We start from the raw sequence: 21,246 nt of genomic DNA, 5'->3' as shown, positions 1-21,246 counted from the left end.
GCGTCACGCAGGCGGCCTGCACGGGGCACGGGAGCGAACCGCTCGCCTTTCGGGCAACTCCGCGAGCTGAGGGCCGGGGCGGGGCCGGGCCGGGCCGGGGAGCCTGCGCTGTTGTCCGGGTGACGGGAGCTCTGCGGGCGGGCGTGTCCAGGCTCTTCCTCCGTGTGACCCAGCCCCCAGCTGCTGTCACCGAGTCTGTAGGCGCCTTAGACGCCCCGAGCGTTTGTGGACGGAGACGCCCAAGGCCTGCAAGTGCCAGTTACAAGCAGGAAGAAGTCACATCATCTAGGAAGTAAGTTGTTCTTAGGTGCCATTCAGTGGATTCCGACTCTTGGTGACTCCGTGCGTGTGTCAGAACAGAACTGAGCTCCACAGGGTTTGTGATGGCTCGTTTTTCGGAAGTAGATGGCCAGGCCTTTGTTTCGAGGTACCTGTGGGTGTGTTCCAGCAATCACCCTTTCAGCTAGTCGTTGAACACTTCACCATTTTTGCCTCCCAGAGACTCCTAGAAAAATGAAGAATTCCGTTTTTCCCTTTCTGTTCTCTTTAGTCCTGATACAGGCGTGCGTGTGTGTGTGTGTGTGTGTGTGTGCTTTAAGTGAAAGTTTACAAATCAAGTCAGACTCTCATACAAAAATTTATATACACCTTGATATATACTCCTAATTGCTCTCCTGCTAATGAGACAGCCCGCTCCTTCCCTCCACCCTCTTTTCATGTGCGTTCTGCCAGCATCTGACCCCTTCTGCCCTCTCCTCTCCCCTCCAGATAGAAGATGCCAGCGTAGTCTCAAGTGTCTACTTGATCCAAGAAGCTCTCTCTTCACCAGTTACCATTTTCTATCCCATAGTCCAGTCCAATCCTTGTCTGAAGAGTTGGCTTTGGGAATGGTTCCTGGCCTGGGCTAACAGAAGGTCTGGGGGTCATGACCACCAGGGTCCTTCTAGTCTCAGTCACACCATTAAGTCTAGTCTTTTTACAAGAATTTGGGGTCTGCATCCCACTGCTCTCCTGCTCCCTCAGGGGTTCTCTGTTGTGTTCCCTGTCAGGGCAGTCATCGGTTGTAGCCAGGTACCATCTAGTTCTTCTGGTCTCAGGCTGATGTAGTCTCTGGTTTATGTGGCCCTTTCTGTTTCTTGGGCTCGTAATTACCTTGTGTCTTTGGTGTTCTTCATTCTCCTTTGCTCCAGGTGGATTGAGACCGATTGATGCATCTTAGATGGCTGCTTGCTAGTGCTTAAGACCCCAGAAGCCACTCTCCAAAGTGGGATGCAGAATGTTTTCTTAATAGGTTATATTATGCCAATTGACTTAGATGTCCCCTGAAACCACGGTCCCCAAACCCCTGCCCCTGCTATGCTGACCTTCGAAGCATTCAGTTTATTCAGGAAACTTCTTTGCTTTTGGTTTAGTCCAGTTGTGCTGACCTTGGCTGTATTATGTGCTGTCTTTCCCTTCACCTAAAGTAGTTCTTATCTACTATCTAATTAGTGAATACCCCTCTCCCTCCCTCCCTCTCTCCCCTCCTCATAACCATCAAAGAATGTTTTGTTCTCTGTTTAAACTATTTCTCGAGTACTTATAATAGTGGTCTTATACAATATTTGTCCTTGTGCAACTGACTAATTTCACTCAGCATCAGGCCTTCCAGATTCCTCCATGTTATGAAATATTTCACAGATTCATCACTGTTCTTTATCGACATGTAGTATTCCATTATGTGAATATACCGTTATTTATCCATTCACCCAATTGTGTGAATATACCGTAATTTATTTATCCATTCATCCACTGATGGGCACCTTGGTTGCTTCCATCTTTTTGCTATTATAAACAGTGCTGCAGTGAACATGGGTGTGCATATATCTGTTCATGTAAAGGCTCTTATTTCTCTAGGATATATTTCAAGGAATGGGATTGCTGGATTGTATGGTAGTTCTATTTCTACCTTTATAAGGAAGCGCCAAATCGATTTCCAAAGTGGTTATACCATTTTACATTCCCACCAGCAGTGTAGAAGTGTTCCAGTCTCTCCACAATCTGTCCAACATTTATTATTTTGTGTTTTTTGGATTAATGGCAGTCTTGTTGGAGTGAGATGGAATCTCATTGTAGTTTTGATTTGCATTTTCCTAATGGCTAATGATCGTGAACATTTCCTCATATATCTGTTAGCTACCTAAATATCTTCTTTAGTGAAGTGTCTATTCATATCTTTTGCCCATTTTTTAATTGGGTTATTTGTCTTTTTGTAGTTGAGTTTTTGCAGTATCATGTAGATTTTAGAGATCAGGCACGGATCGGAAACGTCATAGCTAAAAACTTTTTCCCAGTCTGTAGGTAGTCTTTTTACTCTTTTGGTGAAGTCTTTGGATGAGCATAGGTGTTTGATTTTTGGGACCTCCCAGTTATCTAGTTTTTTTCTTTATTGTTAGTAATGTTTTGTATACTGTTTGTGCCAGGTGTTAGGGCTCCTAACGTTGTCCCTATTTTTTCTTCCATGATCTTTATCATTTTAGATTTTATGTTTAGGTCTTTGATCCATTTTGAGTTAGTTTTTGTGCATGGTGTGAGATATGGGTCCTGTTTCTTTTTTTTTGCAGATGGATATCCAGTTATGCCAGCACCATTTGTTAAAAAGACTGTCTTTTCCCCATTTAACTGATTTGGGGGCTTTGTCAAATACCAACTGCTCATACGTGGTTAGATTTATGTCTGGATTCTCAATTCTTTTCCATTGGTCCATGTATCTGTTGTTGTACCAGTACCAGGCTGTTTTGACTACTGTGGCAGTATAATAGGTTCTAAAATCAGGTAGAGTGAGGCCTCCCACTTTGTTCTTCTTTTTCAGTAACACTTTACTTATCCAGGGCCTCTTTCCCTTCCATATGAAGTTAGTGATTTGTTTCTCCATCTCATTAAAAAAATGTTCTTGGAATTTAGATCGGAATTGCCTTAAATTTACAGATCGCTTTTGGTAGAATAGACATTTTTACAATGTTAAGTCTTCCTATCCATGAGCAAGGTATGTTTTTCCACTTATGTAGGTCTCTCTTGGTTTCTTGCAGAAGTGTTTTGTAGTTTTCTTTGTATAAGTCTTTTACATCTCTGGTAAGATTTATTCCTAAGTATTTTATCTTCTTGGGGGCTACTGTAAATGGTATTGATTTGGTGATTTCCTCTTCGATGTTCTTTTAGTTGGTGTAGAGGAATCCAACTGATTTTTGTATGTTTATCTTATATCCTGGTTTTCTGCTGAATTATTAGTTTCACTAGGTTTCTTTAGGGTTTTCTGTGTATAAGATCATGTCATTTGCAAACAGAGATACTTTTACTTTTTCCTTGCCAATCTGGATGCCCTTTATTTCCTTATCTAGCCTAATTGCCTTGGCTAGGACCTCCAGCACAATGTTGAATAAGAGTGGTGTTAAAGGGCATCCTTTTCTGGTTCCCGATCTCAATGGGAATGCTTTCAGGCTCTCTCCATTTAGGGTGACATTGGCTGTTGGCTTTGTATAAATGCCCTTTATTATGTTGAGGAATTTTCCTTCTGTTCCTGTTTTGCTGAGAGTTTTTATCATGAATGGGTGTTGACCTTTTTCAAATGCCTTTCCTGCATCAATTGATAAGAGCATGTGATTCTTGTCTTTTATTTATATGGTGGATTACATTAATTGTTTTTCTAACATCGAAGCATCCTGCATACCTGGTATGAATCCCACTTGGTCACGGTGGATTATTTTTTTGATATGTTGTTGGATTCTATTGGCTAGAATTTTGAGGATTTTTGCATCTCAGTTCATGAAGGATATAGGTCTGTAATTTTCTTTTTTTGTGGTGTCTTTACCTGGTTTTGGTATCAGGGTTATGCTGGCTTCATATAGGCTCCTTTTTGAAGATGCATGATTTTATGATAAGTCTTCCTATCCAAGAACATGGAATATCATTTCATGTATTTGTGTCTTTTAAATGTCGTTTAATAAGATTGTATAATTTTCTTCAGGATTATGCTCTGCTTTTTTGGTTAAATTTACTCATTGAGATTTTATAGTTTTTGTGGCCGTTGTGAATGGGATAATTTTTCCATTTCAATTATCTACTGCTGATACTGCTGATAGGGGAAAAGCTATTAAGAAAAAGTTATTGATTTTTTTACATATTTATATTCATTGGAGACACTTTGCCAAATTGTTATAATTTTTGGCCTCTTATCTCTTCTAGGCATACAATCGTATTGTACGTAAATCAAGAGAACTTCCTGTCTTTCCCCTGATGTTTAGTTTGTCTTTTTGAGTGGTGATAGCTGAAGCCTCTGTGGCAGTGTGAACTAGGGGTGGTGGTGGCTGACACTCTTGTCTGGCCTGTTCCTGCTCAGTGTGTGTGCGTCAACACTGAGCACAGTATTTGCTGTTGTGTTTTGGGAGCTAGTTTTTTAACATGTCATATTTAAGTAGTTTTCCTTTGATATGCATTTTACTTTGGGTTTTCATTAGGAAAACCAAAAACCAATCCCATTGCTTTTGAGTGGATTCTGAGTGATACTGACCCTAGAGGACAAAGCAGAACTGCCCTGTAGGGTGTCCAAGGCAGTCATCTTTACAGAAGCAGACTGCCATGTCTTTCTCCCCAGGAGCCACTGATGGGTTCAAACCACCGACCTTTTGGTTAGCAGCCGAGCACTTATCCACTGCGGCACCAGATATCTTACTGCCATCTGGTGGCTTTTAGCTCTTAGATTGGTGACAGAAGTAACTAGTCTCCTGATCCTGACCTAAAAACCCAAAAAACGAAACCCAGTGCCGTTGAGTCGATTCCGACTCATAGCGACCCTATAGGACAGAGTAGAACTGCCCCATAGAGTTTCCAAGGAGTGCCTGGTGGATTCGAACTGCCGACCCTTTGGTTAGCAGCCATAGCACTTAACCGCTATGCCACCAGGGTTTCCGATCCTGACCTAGTCCCCTTAAAGCCATCAACTAATAGGTTCTTGTCAAGCAGACTGGTGAATTGAAGTCAGCCAGATGCAGGGTTGGAAGAACAGAAAGGTTTATTCACAGTTTGCAAACTGGGAGGCAGGCAGGGTCTCCTGACCTAAGGCTGCCAGCTCCCTGAACCAGGGCAGATTTGCCGCTTTTATAGGGAGTAACATACATATGCATGAACAGTGAGGGGAGGATCTTCAGTCTGGTGATGTGTGCACGGTCCGCATAATTTTATTGAATGGGTTTTTGCACACGGCTCTAAAAATATCGCACACAGCCCTAAAAAAATGGCAACAGCTCGCTCCTGCCACCCCAGGAAGGTCATATAGCAGGTAGATTTAGGGTCAGTGCGCCTGCGCCTAGGCCTCCAGCCAGGAGAAGACAAGAAACCTGCGGGTTCGACCAATCACGGTGAGATGCTGTAAAGGTTGTGACAAAAATGTAGCAAGAGTAGACTTTTCTGGAAGACAACTATTATGGGCTGGTTAATAACCCTTTCATGACTGCCTGCTTCACCCTGAGTTGTTTATCACACTCACTCCCGCCTGATGACAGTGAGTCCTTTTACTACAAGGTGGCTTCTGTTTACTAATTTCCCATAAAAAAATGTGTGAAATTCTTATAAGTGTATCTCTTTGCTATCAGGTTTTGGTATTAAATCATGTTAATTTTGTAAAATGAGTTCGAGAGGTTTGCATCTTTTCAATGAACTTGAATGATTTAAAAAAGCATAGTAATTACTTGGTTTTTAAAGGCTGAATTTTTAAAGATCAGATGAGTAAAACCCTTTGGCCCTACAGCGTTTTTAAAATGGTAGATCTCTAATTTTCTTCCTGATTATTATGTAATAAATAAATGGTGGTTATTGGTTATTAACCTTTTTCTGTTTTTTCTGTGTCAGTTTTGTTAGTTTAGGTTTTGCAGAGAAACTACCCAGTTTCTGTAGATATTCAAGGTCATCACCATAGGGTTACACATTAGTGTAGAGTCTCCTGATTATTTTAATCTGTTCTATGACTGGTTAAATAGCATTTTTTATTTCTTCCTTTAATTGGACTTGCCTGGAATTTATTCATTTTATTTACCATCTAAATACTATTTCCAGGTTTTCCTCATCCCAAACAGAAACCTAGTACCTCTTCAGTAATCATGACCCCCCTTCCCCCATCCCATCCTGATCACCACTAATGAACTTTGTCTCTGCATTTGCCTACTTCAGGTATTTCATGTAAGTGGGCTTTTAACAGTGCTTGTCCTTTTGTGTCCGACTTACTTCACTCAGCGTGATGCTTTCCAAGTTGTAGCATCAGGAGTTCATGTCTCTCTATGGCTGAGGAGTATTACATGGTGTGGATGGACTACATTTTGTTTATCCGTTTATTCCTCTGTGGACACTTGGGTTGTTTCCACTTTCTGACTATCCTGAGTAGTGCTGCTGTGAACATTCACGTGCAGATACGTTTGAGTGCCAGCGTTCAGTTCTTTTGAATGGATACCTAGGAGTGGAGGTGCTGGGCGACGTGCTGATTCTACGTTTAACTTTTTGAGGAACAAACTGCGTAGTGGCTGCACCATCTTACGTTCCCACTAGCAATGGATAAGGGCTCCAGTTTCTCATCTTCCCCAACACTTGTTATTTTCTGTAATTTTGATAGTAGCCATCCTAGTTTTGACTTGCATTTCCCTAATAACTAATGATGCTGGGCATCTTTTCATGTGCTTATTGGCTATTTTCGTAACTTCTTTGTAGCAGTGTCTTTTCAGGTCCTTTTCCTGTTTTTTAATTGGGTTTCTGTCATTTTGTTGTTGAGATGTAGGAGTTCTTTATATAGTTATTAAACCCTTGTCAGATATATGGTTCTAGAAAATTTTCTCCCATTTTATAGGTTCTTTTCATTTTGCTGATAAAGTCTGTTGATGCACAAAAGTTATTTGATGAAGTCCAATTTATCTATTTTGTCTTTTGTTGTTCGAGCTTTCAGTGTCATATCTAAGAATCCATTATAGGAAACTAGGTCCCGAAGCATTACCCTTTTGTGCTCTTCCAACAGTTTTATGGTTTTACTTCTCGTATTTAGGTCCTTGATCCATTTTGATTTAGTTTTCGTATATGGTGTAAGGTATGGGTCCCCTGGTGGTTCAGTGGTAAAGTGCTCGGTTGCTAACAAAAAGGTTGGCAGTTCAAACCTGCCAGTTCCTCCACAGGAGAAAGATGCAGCAGTCTGCTTCTGTAAAGATCACAACTTTAGAAACTCTATGGGGCAGTTCTACTCTGTCCTATAGGGTCGCTGAGTCGGAATCGACTGCAGCGGGGGGTGGGGGGCAGTTCTCTCGTATGGATGCAGCTCCATCCTTTTGCCTGTCAAGATTGTTGTTCTAACACAATTCATTTATTGAAGAGACTATTCTTTACTCCACTGAATGGACTTGGTGCCCTTGTTGAAAATCAGTTGACCACAGACGTATGGGTTTATTTCTGGACTCAGTTCTATTCCATTTATTGTTATACCGGTACCAGTCTTAATTACTGTTACTTTGTATTAAAAAAACCCAGTGTCGTCAAGTTGATTCCGACTCATTGCTTTGTATTAAATTTTGAAATTGCAAAGTGTTTGTTCTTTTTCAAGATTGCTTTGGCTCTTTGGTGCCCCTTGCAGTTCCATGAGAATTTAAGGATCGGCATTTCTGTTTCTGCAAAAAAAGGCCATTGGCCTGATGCTGTCTGAGAAGGTTTCCAAGCTGCGAGTGTGCTCACTCTCCTGGGAATCCTCTTGGGGTTTGTTCATATCGCCCTATGATTGTTACGTTTACCTCCTATCACAATATCTTGTGTGTTTTATTCTGTTAGTATTTTTTGCCCCTGGCTTATAAATTACTATCTGCCCTGAATCTAAGTGGCTCAACATGCACTCATTGGCGTGAATCAGTCCCCTGGCCTCCAGCAGAGAAGTGAGCATACCTGGGGTGGGGCTCGGCTGTGTAGTGGTGTCCCTCCCTGGTCCCTGGCTGCACGGTGGCATCCCTTGTCCCTGGGCTGTGCGGTGGCGTCCCCCAGGTAGTGGAGAACCACTGATGTGGATATCCGCAAGTGGACTGAGCCAGGAGCCCAGCCTGCTGCCTGTGTACTGCCTCTACCTTTCAGACCACGAGCAGCCGCCCACTCCACACCAGCAAGCTTGACGCCCAGGGTGAAGGTGCCTCCCAGACCCAGCTGTACATCAGCCACTTTAAGGTGGTACACACGATCGCGGGGAAGAGAAGTACAACCACCAGACCCCTGTAGGTTGAGTGGGCTGCTCCCTCTTAACTAGATAAGCACCTACGTCTCTTCTGTAAATGAAGCACTGCGGTAGGCTCTACAAGGATCAAGAATACAGATAGAAAGCTGAAAGAAAACATTATTCTTTTCAGCATGTTATGTTTTAAATATCTTCTGCATTAAACTAGTGGCTTCCAAGTGTGCTGTGAGGGTGTTGGCAGCGTCCAGCGGTTTTCGCAGCATTCCTGAGATGCCCCTAAGACGATCTGTAATGAAACGTGCCACTGCCAGGAAGACCTCTAAGTCACTGAGCCAGTCTTTCCCAGTGACCATGCTGGTGGTGTGGCATCACGCTTGGGTCAACATCCCAAAGCACAGGAGACCAACAAAGAGCACAAGACATCCGCTAACATGGACTCAGATGCCACATCGCAGCCATCCTTTAAGAAACCATCACTTGGGAAAGTCCAGTGTGGTATCAGAGAAGCACCTGAGAAGCCTGCCGGAATACCCCTCCTGCAAAGCCGTGTGAGGCTGGTTTTCGTCCAGTGACTTCGTATCTCTAACGTGGTAACATCGACAACCATAACCCACGCAGACAAAGCCCTCTGGGGCTCTCACTTTCTAAGAATGAAACAGGGACGTGGGACAAAACGCTTGAGAACCACCACGCTAAACAAACCTGATACAGGCAGGTGTGCGTTTTCCAAACAACAAATTAAGGAGCGAATTTAAAGGATTCCTTTTAATGGCTGCGTTGCTTGTAATCACGTACAGTTGACTTGTGAATGTATTTACATCTGGTACCATCTTTATCTCTCTGAGGTGCCAGCTCTGAGCACCGTGGCCCTCGCTGGGGAGGTGGAGGTGGTGTGGGATGGAGAGGGCCAGGCCCTGCTGAGCGTCTTGAGGGGCCTCCTGCGTTTGAGGCTCAAGGGAGAAGGGGGGTGCTTCCATGGCATGACTGTGATGCCCGAGTAACAGAACGTGCTTCGTTGCAGGCTTGGCATGAACCCTTTCCAGAAGGATCCAAAGCACGCCTTGGTGCTAGCAGAGATCTGAGCCTGGGTTCCCACCACCCCTCGACTGCAGGGCAGACCCTCCTGGAGGTGGTATTTACGCTGCTGCTTCTGTGTTCAGTGGGACCAACTACGACCAGCCTCTGCACCCAACCCAAGTCACCTCCCTGGGAGCAGAGCATTTCCCCAAAGCAGGTGGGGTGTCAGCCTGTACTCTGAGCTGGGGTCTGGTGTGGGCACACAGCAGGTGGTCATGTAAAAGGTGCCCCAGGCCCCACACTGGCCACATTTCCCTCCAGCCTAGGGCTCTGACATGGGTGACCGGATTGCTGACACTGTAGCTGTGTTTTTATTTTCTGCAAAAAAGTAGCTTGTGATATTGAGAAAAACGTCCCATACTGTGGTTTTCTTCTAGGCCTTGGCTCAACAGCAGAGAGCCCAGCAGCCGCCACCACCAGGGGTACATCCACAGCAAACCAGCCAGCTCCAGGCTGCCGTCACTGCCCACAGCGGGGACGCCCGTAGCCAGCCCCGCTGCCCTGGTGCATGGCCCTGCTCCTTCCCAAGGCCCCCAGGAGGGGGACACGTTCGCTCAGGTTTGCTGTTGTTCATGGGACAGCTTGCATGAGCTGTCCCGGCTGCAGGGCCAGGTCCTGGGGCCTGGTCCTTAGCAGCATGGGCAAGCTGCCTGCACGTGTGTGAGCAGGCATGCGAGACAGACCGAGTCACTCCATGCACAGTGGCTCCACACAGTGGCTGAGCACCCACTACGTTCAGGCTCCACGCAGGTGCTTCACGGGATGACATGGAACCATCACAGCAATTCTGGGCTAACGTTAGGAGCCCTGTTGTTGTCCCTTTACAGCTGGGAGGAGGCACAGCCACGACAGGGCCCCTGCAGACAGAGGCTGGAGTGGCTGTCTCATCAGCACAGCACCTTTACTGCAAGTGTCCCCTCAGGCTCCGGGCGTTCCTCACAGGGAGGCCTCAGCAGGCTTGCATATACTCCCTGTGCCTGTCACAGCCAGGCTCCTTGTCCCACCTCCCTCACTTGGCTGTAGCATCAGCAACATTAGGCTCATGTCAGGAAGCAGCTCTCCACCTGCCCACCCAGGTCCACTCTCTGTCTGTCTTGCCCTGCCCATGGTGACACCTGCCTGGACTCTCATGACACATCCTAACCGTGTGGCACGCAGCAGGCACCCGAGGAGTGTTGGACGGATAACGAATGAATGAGGAGGGGTGGAGCGTGGAGCTGTGGCCAGCCACCTTGCCGCCCTCCAGCCCTGAGCTGCCGTGACAGATCTGATGCAGTATGTCCCCACAGGCTGCAGCACTCAGGCCTGTGGGTGCTGGCATCCCAACGGGTGAGCGTGGGGTTCACGGCTCTGGTAAGCTGACAGGGCTCTCGCCTCACCATCTCCCCATGTTGACTTCTTTTCAGCAACTGTAAGTGGGAGCGTCCTGAGCGCCGCTCCTGGGGTCTCTGCTGCTACTCTCCAGCCCCCGGTCCTGCCCACAGCCCTGGCATAAGTGCCCTGCCCCTCGGCAATGCCCAGGCAGCATGTGGAGGCCCCATGGCGCATGGGTGCCCTCCGGGACCCTGTCAGAAAACTGGACAGGCTTCTAGCAAGAAATGTCTGATCTTGCTCAGAAGCAGATCTCACCTCTCTCCTGTCTCCAAGGCCTCAGGGGTTGCAGCTTCCACAGGTGGCCCAAGCCCGGCCCCAAGCCCGTGGCTTCCCAGCAGCACTGGCTAGCAAGCTGGTGACCCCTGCTTCCTCCGGGGGCGGGGGAGCCATGGCCACCTCTGCTGCAGCCGCCAGCCTGACTCCAGCCCAGGCCCCAACAATGTCCACAGTGACACCAAGGACCCCAGGTAACCACGGGGTGCGAATGGAAGGTGTCACCCGAGACAGACTGGGTCATCTCCCCCAGCATCTAACTAGGCACACGGGCCACACTCAGGTCTCAAGAAGTGGCCCTTAAAGCAGCCACAGCAGGGCAGATGTGGGCCTTGCTGAGTTTGCTGGGGCTGTGCTCTCTGTGGGGGGAGCTTCAGAGCACCCTGTCTGCTCTGCACAGCACCAGTTCTCCTCAGGTGCTTTCCACACCAGCAGGCTCTGAGCGTCACCCCGAGGCCACAGATAAAGTCTGAAAGCCATTTTCCTTTTCTGCTCAGCAGCGTTAGCCTACGTTCTTCATAGGGACCAACCTGTTTTAATGATCGTAAACTCTGTCCCTGACCACCCTCACCTGAGACCGTCCTGATCAAACAAGGGCCTTGTGCCCCCCAGAATCCCCTTTAAGCTGCTGAATTCTCAGCAGCCGCAGGGGCACAGCTTCCTGGCAAAGCACTCACCCCTGCCCACCTCCAGCAGCCATTAGCTCATGCAGGTGTCGCCAGCCCTGGGCCAGGAGAAAGCTGGGGGGAAGTTGTCCCAGGTCAGGAAACTGCGTCAGTTTTGTTCCTTGTGGCGAACAGACGTTGTGGTGCTTTCAATGCTGGAAGGTGGTGAACCTTTGCTGCTGCTGTGACCGTCTGGAGGTCAGAGCACGGAGGACAGGGCAGGTGACTGCTGGGCACTGAGGGTGGGACTGGCCTGTGCAAACCACAGGGCTCGGCGCACGTTACATTTGCGGCAACTCCACCCTCAAGCTTCTGTTGCTTAATATTAAAGTGTCAGAATGAATTTTATTCCACAAAATCAAGTGGAAGTAACGCTGTGCTGTCGATGCGTTGTGGCTCAGGCAGTTCCCAGACACCTCGGGCCACCCTGGGCCACACACCCCCACAACCCAGTCTTTCGGGGGTTAGGGGTACCAGTCTCAGGGCCACGGGCAGGAAAGGCCAGCTCTGCCTCGGTGAGTGACACATTAGGGACGATGTTAGAGTCGTGGGTAAAACATCTGTTCTGACGTCTGTGCCGTGATTAGATGCTTACCTTCCAATGAGCACTTTAAAGCATGTGTGCAGAAAAGGTAGTCATCAGGTCTGCGCAAGAGTCTGTGCCTCTGAGATGTAGACAGATGACTGTTCTCTGTGCCACAGGAGCAGCTGGTCAGACTGCAGATGGTGCTGTCCACGCCACCAGGGCAGCACAGCCCCCAGCTCCCCAAGATTATGGCCCCACAGCCCAGAGCGCTGTTCAACCATCAGGTGGCCTGACTTGTAAGTTCCCATCTCACTGCCCAGCGCCTGCAGTGGGTGGGCTGCCCCGGCTCCACGGCCCGGCACTGATGGCGCCCTTGGCAGCTGAACCGGCCCTGGTGAAGCCCCCCGTGGTGTCCGTGCCAGCAGCTGTGGTGGCCCCTGCTGGGGTCCCAGCGCTGCCCTTCAGCGTGGCTGGGATCACTGTGGCCCTCGGGGCAGCCAGTAGGGTCTGCCTGGCAGGATCTGTGTGCAGTCATTGCCACGTTTGTTTCTAAGGAGTCCAGTTAGAATCTGCACCTTTTGCCTTCCTTCCTATGAACAACGCAGACCTGCTGTGCCCTCGGAGTGGCTGCCATCACAGCAGTGCAGGACAGGTAATCCCTTCAGAGGCCCTTGACGGCTCCTTCATAACCCACCAGCCCCAGGACCACCTCGTGTCCTCCTTCCAGGAGGCCCAGCCATGGTGACGCAGCCCCTTCCTGTGTGGCAGCTATGGAAGCTCCAGCAGCAGGCGGCCATCCAGCCTCATGGCACCCAGGGCCCCGCCCCAGGCTGTACAAGGTGAGGGGTGATGGGTGGGCAGCCATGAGGGCACAGGGTTTGATGCCTTCTTCCTGCAGAATTTTGCTTTAAAAGATAGACATGAAGCGGGGGGGAGGGGAGTCATTTATGTATAATGTACATTTTTAGAAAAATATTTAAAACGACCCCTATGCAAGATTACTTGGATGGGGACGTCTGCCCTTGACAATGTGGACTGCTGTTGGAAGTCAGTCAGAGTCGGTTCCATGTGACAGCAGAACAGCCACAGGACTTCCTAGGCTGTAAGCTTTATGGGAGCAGATTGTGAGATCTTTTTCCCACCGAGAGCTGCTGAGTGGGTTTGAACTGCCAGGCTTTCTGTTGGCAGCTGGGCATTTAACTTTTCAGCCACTACGGCTCCTTCAATGTGCGCTTGAGTTCCTCAAAGCCAATATCAACAAGACACCTGAGAACGCCAGTTTAAAAAGCTGTCAGTGGGCTGCAGGGAAGGAGGTAAGGCCAGGTGCCCTGGGGCGTTGAGCCTGGTGCCAAGGCCGCTCGTGGAGGGAGGCCCCGATCAGGGCAGATGGCCAAGTTAGCATCCGCAGTGATTACCGCTGCCCAGTGATGTTGGAGCTGCCCCTGGGTGGAGCCCACAGGGGTCCTCATGAGGCTCTGGGGGGAGGTTCTCTTGTGGGGTTACTCCGTTAGGTGTGTTCACGTATATGTGCTGCGTCCACAGTGACAGCCCCCAGTGGGTGGCTTAGCGTCAGGCAGTTGGATCTGCCAGTAACATAAGGCCACCCCTCAATCTTTGCTTCACAGGAAGGGAAAGAGCTGTCGTGGAGCAGCCACCCTGTGCCTCTCTCCTCTAAAGCCCACCTTTGTGTTTTCTGGGTAAACACCCAGGAAGTCACTGTTCCCCACGGCTGCATGGACCCCGATGCAGGTGCAGCTTCTCACACCTCTGTGCCTGACCCCAGCATGGGGGTGTGTGTTAATTCTCTAAGGCCCCTGGCTAGAAGTACGGGCCCGGACCCTGAGAGGCAGATACCCCCGAGGCCCATATCTAAGGCCACGGCCTCCGTTTGCTTCCTGAAGGTCGCCAAGATGCCTTACACCGTTCAGCAGCAGGTGCCTGTGAAGAACCTGCAGCAGGAGGTGCCTGCTTCCCAGCAGGTAACTGTTAAAGGTCACACGAAGTAGCAGCTGCTCAGTCTTCTCCCACAATGTCTCGGCCACGGCCTTCTTCCCAGCCACCTCCACTCAGGAGTCCCAGGCACTTTGCTCTGTCCCTCCCACCTCTCCAGGCGGGTCTCCGCTCCCTCCTTACACTCCTGCCCTGGGAAGGCTTGGGGTGCTGCTTTCACAGTGCTGGGGCTGAACTCACTGCGCAGTCCACGTCATGGCCGTTCACATGGGGAGCAGCCCATCCCTCTGAGCAAGTGCTCCGGCCACTGCTTCAGAACTGTGGGATATGCGGTCACCTGTCTCGGATGACCTGATCGGGATGGGAGCTGGTCGTCCCGGCTGACGGATGTGGACAGTCAGCTCTGAGCCCCTGCTTCTCCTGTCCTCTCCACCTGCAGATCCTGGTCCCGCCACAAGCTGGGTGTCCCACCACAGCCACCCTGCAGCAGCCCTAGTGACACAGCACAGCTTCACACAGCAGCAGGTGGTACCGGCCGTCTCCAGCAAGGCCCGGAGTTAGCAACCAAAGACACAGGCGTGGGTGCCCCCCATCAGGCTGACAGCCCCCACAAAGCCCAGCTGAGCAGTGGCGGGGTGGGAGCCAGGAAGTCACACTTGAAGATGTCTCTCCTGCAGTGCAAGCAGGTCAGAGCTGGACCTGCCAGCCGAGGCATGGTGGACAGCGGGGGCTCTGCTGGGCCCGCAGCTTCCATCCCGTATGTGGTCCCTAGAGCCTGCCAGAGCTCGGTCCCTAGTTGCCCTCTGCTCACGTGTGCACGCGTCATGCTGTGTCCATGTCCCCAAGAAGGTGGAGTCCTTCGGTTCAGTTTGACGTTCTAGTCTGAGTGCATTCCCTTCGGCTCCATGACATGTTCCTGGTTGTTAACTGTCACTGGGCACAGCTGGGATGGAACACCGTGACTCAGGTGGTTCTACACGTCAAGAACCTGACTTCCACCATTGCTCACTGACGTGACAGCGTTCCCCAGGCAAAGACAGAGAGCCCTCATTTGTAACTGCTTTCTTTTAAGTTTTTGTCTTGTTACTCTGCCGCCCTTACGGAAACAGCCTTCTGACAGCTCCGGTCAGAGCACTGACGCTTGTTGTCCCTGAGGTTTCACAAGGGAGTTTTCCACACTGAGTTTACTTTATATCTGGGTAGCGGTTGATTACACAATAAGACAAGGTATGGATAGCTACACACCTGTCGTTTTGGTTTCTGACATCCATAACAATGGGAATGCCCTCACCGATTAGAGAGCCTCTCCATTCCTCCTAGGGTATCTGGGCGAGGTGTGGACAGCACACATCACTACACACCCTGGGTGCAGGCAACTCACCCCCTTCAACCTGACACGACAAACAAGCGAGGCTTTAGGAGAGCTAGATTTGTCAGACCAGCTAAAGGTTAGCCCCCAACGCTCACCAAACAACAGACCCCACTCCGTCTTATCTCCAGGAAGCTCGGCGTTGCTGCCTTGACGGTCTATGGCTGTGAAAGACCAAAGCATCAGCTCTCTGTATGAGATGAGCAGCGTTATATCTTCAAGACTCGAATAAGTTGTCCTCTGCTCACGTCAGCACATCAGTCCTTGGGGTCTCCCGGGAGGGGGCTCACCCTAAGCTGCCTTCTCTTTTCGCTCCTCCTGTGGGGAGGAAAAAAGGTCAGGCCAGCCGCAACCTGGGCCCTGCTGCAGCCACCCTTTCACCTAAGCAGTCTCGACTGCCCACAAAATAAAAAACCAACGCCCTTGGAATGCCCACTCTGGCTCCACCCCTGCCACAAAGCTCAAGGGCAGCTCAGGGCTCATATTCCCTCCTCCCACTTGGTGTTGGTCCTCCACTTCGTGTCTGCTTTCCTCCATACTTTTCAACAACATCAGCAGCCTCGGTCTCCTCAAGGAGCACAGCCAGTGTGTGCAGGGGGGCCTGGACCTGCCCCGAGACCCTGCAGGCTCCTTACCCTGACCGTCTTCTCCAGCTGGGCCAGGGCCATCTCATAGCAGGGGACCAGCGGCTGCAACAGCTCTCCGGGGATCTCATGCCGTCTCAGCTCCAGCACGCCTGCACCAGCCAGCATCCTCAGAAACCTCCGCTCCTGAAGGGAAACACCCAGGGAGCTGCGTCCTCAGGGCTGGGAAGGCTCGGGGTCACCCTCCATGCCGCCCGCATGCAGCTGGCCTGCTCACCTGCACCCGAAGCAGCAGTGTGAAGGCCTGTCCAGCTCGTCCTGCTCGTGCCGTCCGGCCAACCCTGGAACCAAGCAGTGTCTCCAGGCTGGGGAGGTGGAACCACGGGCCACCCCGCCTGGCACCCACATACTCCCTACACTGTGCCCACCCCACGTGTTCCTGCCCTGCGGCCTCACCTGTGCACATAGGTCCGCGCATACTGTGGTGCGTCATAGTTGAGCACCAGTTCCACTCCCTGCACGTCGATGCCACGGGCCGTGGCGTCTGTGCTGACGAGGCTGTGAGACAAGGGGGCCCTGCTCAAGCAACACCACGTGGGTGGACACCAGCCGTGCCCCTCACGCCCCTATCAACCCAGACGACTATCACATCCCAGGAACTTACAGCTGAATCTTGCCCTGCTCAAACTTCTTCAAGGTCCTCTTCCTCTGGCCAGGCCCATGGCGGGAGGAGAACTCAGCCACGCTGACCCCCCCGAAGGCCTGGACGAGCAGGAAGAGCCTGGGGAAGACAAGCCGAGCAGTGGGGCCGAGCTGTGATGGTATGTGCCAGCCAGCCAGCCTCCCTCCCAGATGACACCTCAGCGTCCACGTGGGGCCCATCCTCACCCCTTAGCTGGTGTACCACACCCTACTGCAGCTGGTTGCCCCAGGTGACCATGCTGAGAGCTCCCAAGTTTTCCACGTCTCAGTTCGCACAGCTGCCCTGCTTACACAGCACCCGTAGCTGCTCTCCCTCACTCCCCACTCCTTGCTTTCAAAAGGACCAACGGTCACTTATCTATAAAAACGCCTCCATACACTAATAAAGGCTGTGCTTACACTGTGCCGGCTACCCACCAGACCCTGAATAATAAAGTAAATCGTTTCCATTTTGTGTCTGTGCTTTGAGTGTGACTTCCCATCTGAAATGACACACAGAACTTGGGCTGTGGAAGACCACTCCATGTTCTCCCATCTCGGAGTGACAGCTGAGTTAAAATCACACACCACCAGGCCGTGGGCGTGGCCTAGCCCACCCACCCACACCACCAGGCCACACCTGTGGGAGTTCTCCCGGGAGTTGGTGAAGCAAAGAACCCTCGAGAACCGCATTGTCAGGACCAGGTGCAAGACAGCCAGTGGCTTGGTGCTCAGGCTACAGGGCACATAGTGGTGCTGTGGGATGGTGGTGCAGAGTTGGCCTGGGGGCTCCACCCCCAGCGCTCGCCCTGCCCCTGCTGCCCCCACTGGTGCCACTCACCGCCAGCCCCTCGGGGAAGGCATACTTCCCGCCCATGTCTCCTGCCACGTCGTCACCCGTGCCTTCAAGGCCCCTGCTCTCCAGCCCAGCGGAAAAGAGCCGGGGCTGGTGGAGGGCAAGCTGCTGCAGCTTCTCGGGATTCTGGGTCAGGGTAGCCGAGAAGAGCAGCTTCTGCAGAGGCATCTGGGGGGCCCAGGTGCTAGAAGAAAGGTGGACTGTAAGAGGCACGCAGGGTGACGGAGCAAGCGAGGAGCATGCGGGGGAAATGGCGCAGCTGAGGGGCGTGCAGGGGTACAGGGCAGGTGAGAAGTGGGGGGGGCAGCAGGTGAGTGGTGTGCAGAGTGACGGGGCAGGTGAGGGAAGTGCAGGGGAGATGGAGCAGGTGAGGGGCAGGTGGCGGGTGTGCAGGGTGACGGGGCAGGTGAGGAGCACGCAGGAGAACAAGGCAGGCGAAGGGCATGCAGAGGAAACAGCAGGTGAGGGCCACACAAGAGCGGGACAGGTGAGAGATGAGGGGAAGGCAGAGAACAAGGCAGGTAAGGGGTACACGGGGGATGGAGCAGGTGAGGGGTACGCCAAGAGGAACAGGATGGAACAGGGCAGCTGAGGGGCACGCAAGGGGGACAGGACAGGTAAGAGACAGATGAAGGGTGGGCCGGGAATAGGGCAGGTAAGGTGCATGCAGAGAGTACAGAGCACATGAAAGGCAGGTGGGGGGCGCACGGGAGACAGGGCAGGTGAGGAGTGCACAGGGGAGACAGGGCAGGTGAGGGGTGCACAGCAGGGACAGGGCAGGTAAGGGGTACACGGGAGCCCCAGCAAGAGAGCTGGAGATAGTGCCAACTGCCGTCCTCCACCCACCACTCTAGCTGTCCCTGGATGAGATTCTACAGGCCAATGTTGGACCCCAGAACAGGGGAACCCCCAGTGGCCAATGTGTGCAGAAGCCCAGACTGGACAAGAACAGGAAAGACTTGGCTGGGCGGAGGCAGCAGTGTGGGTACCTGGCAGCAGTCACGGCCCTCAGTGGCCCCCGCTGAAGTAGAGCACAGGGGTCTGCCGGGCCCTGGCTCTGGAATGCGGCCGCCACCACCCGCGGCAGCCAGGACTGGTGCATGCTGTCCACCATGCGGTCTGCCTCGTCGATGACCTGCAGGAGCAAGACCAAGTCTGGTGGCCGAGGAAGACGCAAAGCCCCAGTCCCCGAGCAGGGCTCAGTATCAGCTGACTTACCAGGAAGCGCAGCTGCTGCAGACTGAAGCCCGCAGTCTGGTCGATGTGGTCCACCAGGCGGCCAGGGGTGGCCACCACAATGTCAGCCAAGCAGCGGTAGCCGTCTGCTCTGTGGAGGGCGTCACTGAGCCCAGGAGCACCTTCCTGTCCCCACCCGATAGCAGACGCTCGTGCCCTGTGTCCGCATCACGAAGCTCTCACTTCCCACCACGCCACACGCGCACACACAGGAGCACACGGCCCACGTGACCTACGATTTCTGGACGAGGCTCTCCTGCTCCTTGGCCAACGACTTCTGCCCAGTGACCAGGGCGACACGCAGAGGTGTGGCATCCGTGTAGATGTTGAACACCCTGTTCACCTAGAAGACAAGCAGTTTGCCACCAGCCTGGGGGGAGCTGCTGCCCCCACCCAGCAAAGAAAGGCTCCCAGGAGTTTGGACCACCCAGGGTCCCCATACCTGCTGAGCCAGCTCCTTGGTGGGCAGCACAACCAGGGCTCGGATGCGACACACCACTCGATGCAGCAGGGTCTGGGGGTGGGGGGCGGGGCATGAGCAGGGCCTGGCTTCCAGGGCTTGGCCCAGCTGGGGAGCGGGGAAGGGGACCGCTCACTCACCTGGACCACAGGGATGACAAAGGCCAGCGTCTTCCCGCTGCCCGTCGGGGCTGAGACACATAGGTCTCGGGGCCGGAAGCCCCCTCTCCCCACCAGAAAGCCCCCAGCTGCGCTCTCCAGGAGGGCAGGGATCACAGCTGCTTGGACTGGGCAAGGACGAGAGGCAGTCAGGGCACTGGGCCACACAGGAGACGCCACCCAACTGTGCTGTCCACACCAGTGGTCTGAGAGCACCAAGCACAAGTAGCACGGGGCCCCAAGACCATGGGGCAAGACAGCATTCTTTCCGGATTGCAATCTCCTGAGCTATGGCCTCAAAGCACTGGGTGAGGACAAGCTGTATGTGACATCACCCCCTCCCCACACCCAGACTGCAACCTCACCTGGGAAGTAGGACGAGATGCCCTGGGCCCGCAGCTTCCTCTGCAGATCAGGGTGGACCTCAGGGATATCCTGAATGGGAACGAGGTGCTCAGTGACCTTCTTCCCCACCCAACTTGGCTCCGCCAGCCACGTGGGCAGTAAAGGCTGGACCTGTCCAGAAAAGGAGGTAAATCTGGCAGATAAACACCCCACAGCAGTTAGGCGGTAGCAAAGCACACAGAGACTAATACCCAGGCACTGGGATTGCAGTGGCAGAAAAAACCAAACTCTAGAGAAGTTCCCCTGTGCCCACTCTCACCCAACCCGCACACGGACTACAGAAAGACTTTACAGATACACCCAAAAGCTCCCACTGGCCGGGGCAAACCCTTTCCACCCCACCTACAGCCAAACCTCCACTGCAACGTGCCCTGGCACTACCTGCCCCTCTGGCCTCATTTCCTGTACCTCAGCCGCACCTGCCCGTTTTTACAGCTCACTCCTGCCTCAAGTCTCCCAAAGCCACATTCTCAACCGAAACATAGCACCCCCAGATCCTAACCCGAGCAACCTCTGGTCAGACGCAAGTCTCTAAAACACGTTCACAAACACCTCTACATAGTCTTCTCCTGAACTCTCCGCCATCTGCCTAATTCTCTGCACAAACAGGACCTCCCTTCTTTACCTACGTATCGCTTATTTATTAAAGCCCAGGTGGCTGAAGGCCTCTCAGAACAGCTCGCCTTCCCGGCCCACCTGAACCACCGTCGGAGCGCTCACCTTCGGCGCCTTCCTCCTCTCGAAGCCCCCAAGCACCAGGGCGTGGGCTGGGGGTCCAGATGCCTTTTCCTCGGGGTTACCCTCTGGGGCCTCTGCCGCCTCCTCCCGTATCTTCTCCTCGGCGCCTACGCTGCTTTCCTCCGGCGCCTCGTCGCTGCTCTCTGCTCGGCACAAACAGGCCCACGGCAGCTCGTCAACCCCACACCTGGCCCCGGGTCTCCCAGAGGGAGGTCCCGCTGGACGGCGCTCCACTCCCCCCAAACCCAGACCGGACCGGACCCCACCTGCGTCCGCATCCCCGCTGGCCGCTTTTCGCCGCTTCCTCCGCAGTGCGTCCGGGCTCCCCGGCGCCGCGCTGCTACCGTGCCGCCGCCGCCGCGGCCGCCGCCGCCGCTTTCCCGCCGCCTCCGCGATCGCCGATGGAGACGCAGGCTCCTGCTGCCGCCGCTGCTGCTCCCGCTCTCGGGCCCGCCTCTGCAGCCTCTCCAGCAGCGCACGGGCCCGGCCGCCCGCCTCGGCCTCCGCCTGCGCCGGCTCCGCCGCCTCGGGCCCCGGGTACCGGGCAACATAGAAGAGCGCCATTGCCAGCGCGTCTGCACGAGACTGAGCGCTCGGCGCCGGTGTGACGTTACCGGCGGGCGGGCGCGCGACAATGACGTACGAGGCTGACGTCATGGGCGCGCCGGGCGTG

The 21,246-nt window shown here is 52.7% G+C and overlaps 1 protein-coding gene across 2 annotated transcripts; it reads right to left on the bottom strand.

The window, feature by feature from the left end:
- Positions 1–4,385: 4,385 nt before the first annotated feature.
- Positions 4,386–21,137, bottom strand: DDX51 (DEAD-box helicase 51). 2 transcript variants are annotated; one of them, XM_010600808.3, is made up of 15 exons: positions 20,840–21,137; positions 20,556–20,716; positions 19,796–19,946; positions 19,413–19,558; positions 19,255–19,326; positions 19,049–19,155; positions 18,795–18,903; positions 18,566–18,711; positions 17,562–17,760; positions 17,361–17,476; positions 16,704–16,820; positions 16,496–16,597; positions 16,317–16,380; positions 16,091–16,225; positions 4,388–15,773 (listed from the first exon to the last, which is right to left on the bottom strand). In XM_010600808.3, exons 1-15 carry the CDS (start codon positions 21,135–21,137, stop codon positions 15,747–15,749), a joined length of 1,950 nt encoding a protein of 649 aa, XP_010599110.1. In that variant the 3' UTR covers positions 4,388–15,746. The 2 variants fall into 2 exon arrangements, with proteins under 2 accessions (XP_010599109.1, XP_010599110.1); XM_010600807.3 differs by having other exon boundaries at positions 4,386–16,225.
- Between the last annotated feature and the right edge of the window lie 109 nt (positions 21,138–21,246).

The sequence above is a fragment of the Loxodonta africana genome, chromosome 19 (genome assembly GCF_030014295.1).
Source record: "Loxodonta africana isolate mLoxAfr1 chromosome 19, mLoxAfr1.hap2, whole genome shotgun sequence".
Classification (NCBI taxonomy): domain Eukaryota; kingdom Metazoa; phylum Chordata; class Mammalia; order Proboscidea; family Elephantidae; genus Loxodonta; species Loxodonta africana.
Note: the sequence above shows the minus strand (reverse complement) of the source record. Positions and strands in the feature narration are given on the sequence as shown.

Coding starts and splice junctions, on each gene's coding strand:
- DDX51 (XM_010600807.3), bottom strand. CDS start 21,137: ATGGCGCTCTTCTATGTTGCCCGGTACCCGGGGCCCGAGGCGGCGGAG. Junction 19,327..19,412: donor TTGTCATCCCTGTGGTCCAG/GTGAGTGAGCGG, acceptor CCCCACCCCCAG/ACCCTGCTGCATCGAGTGGT. Junction 16,226..16,316: donor CACTGCTGCTTCGGGTGCAG/GTGAGCAGGCCA, acceptor GTTTCCCTTCAG/GAGCGGAGGTTTCTGAGGAT.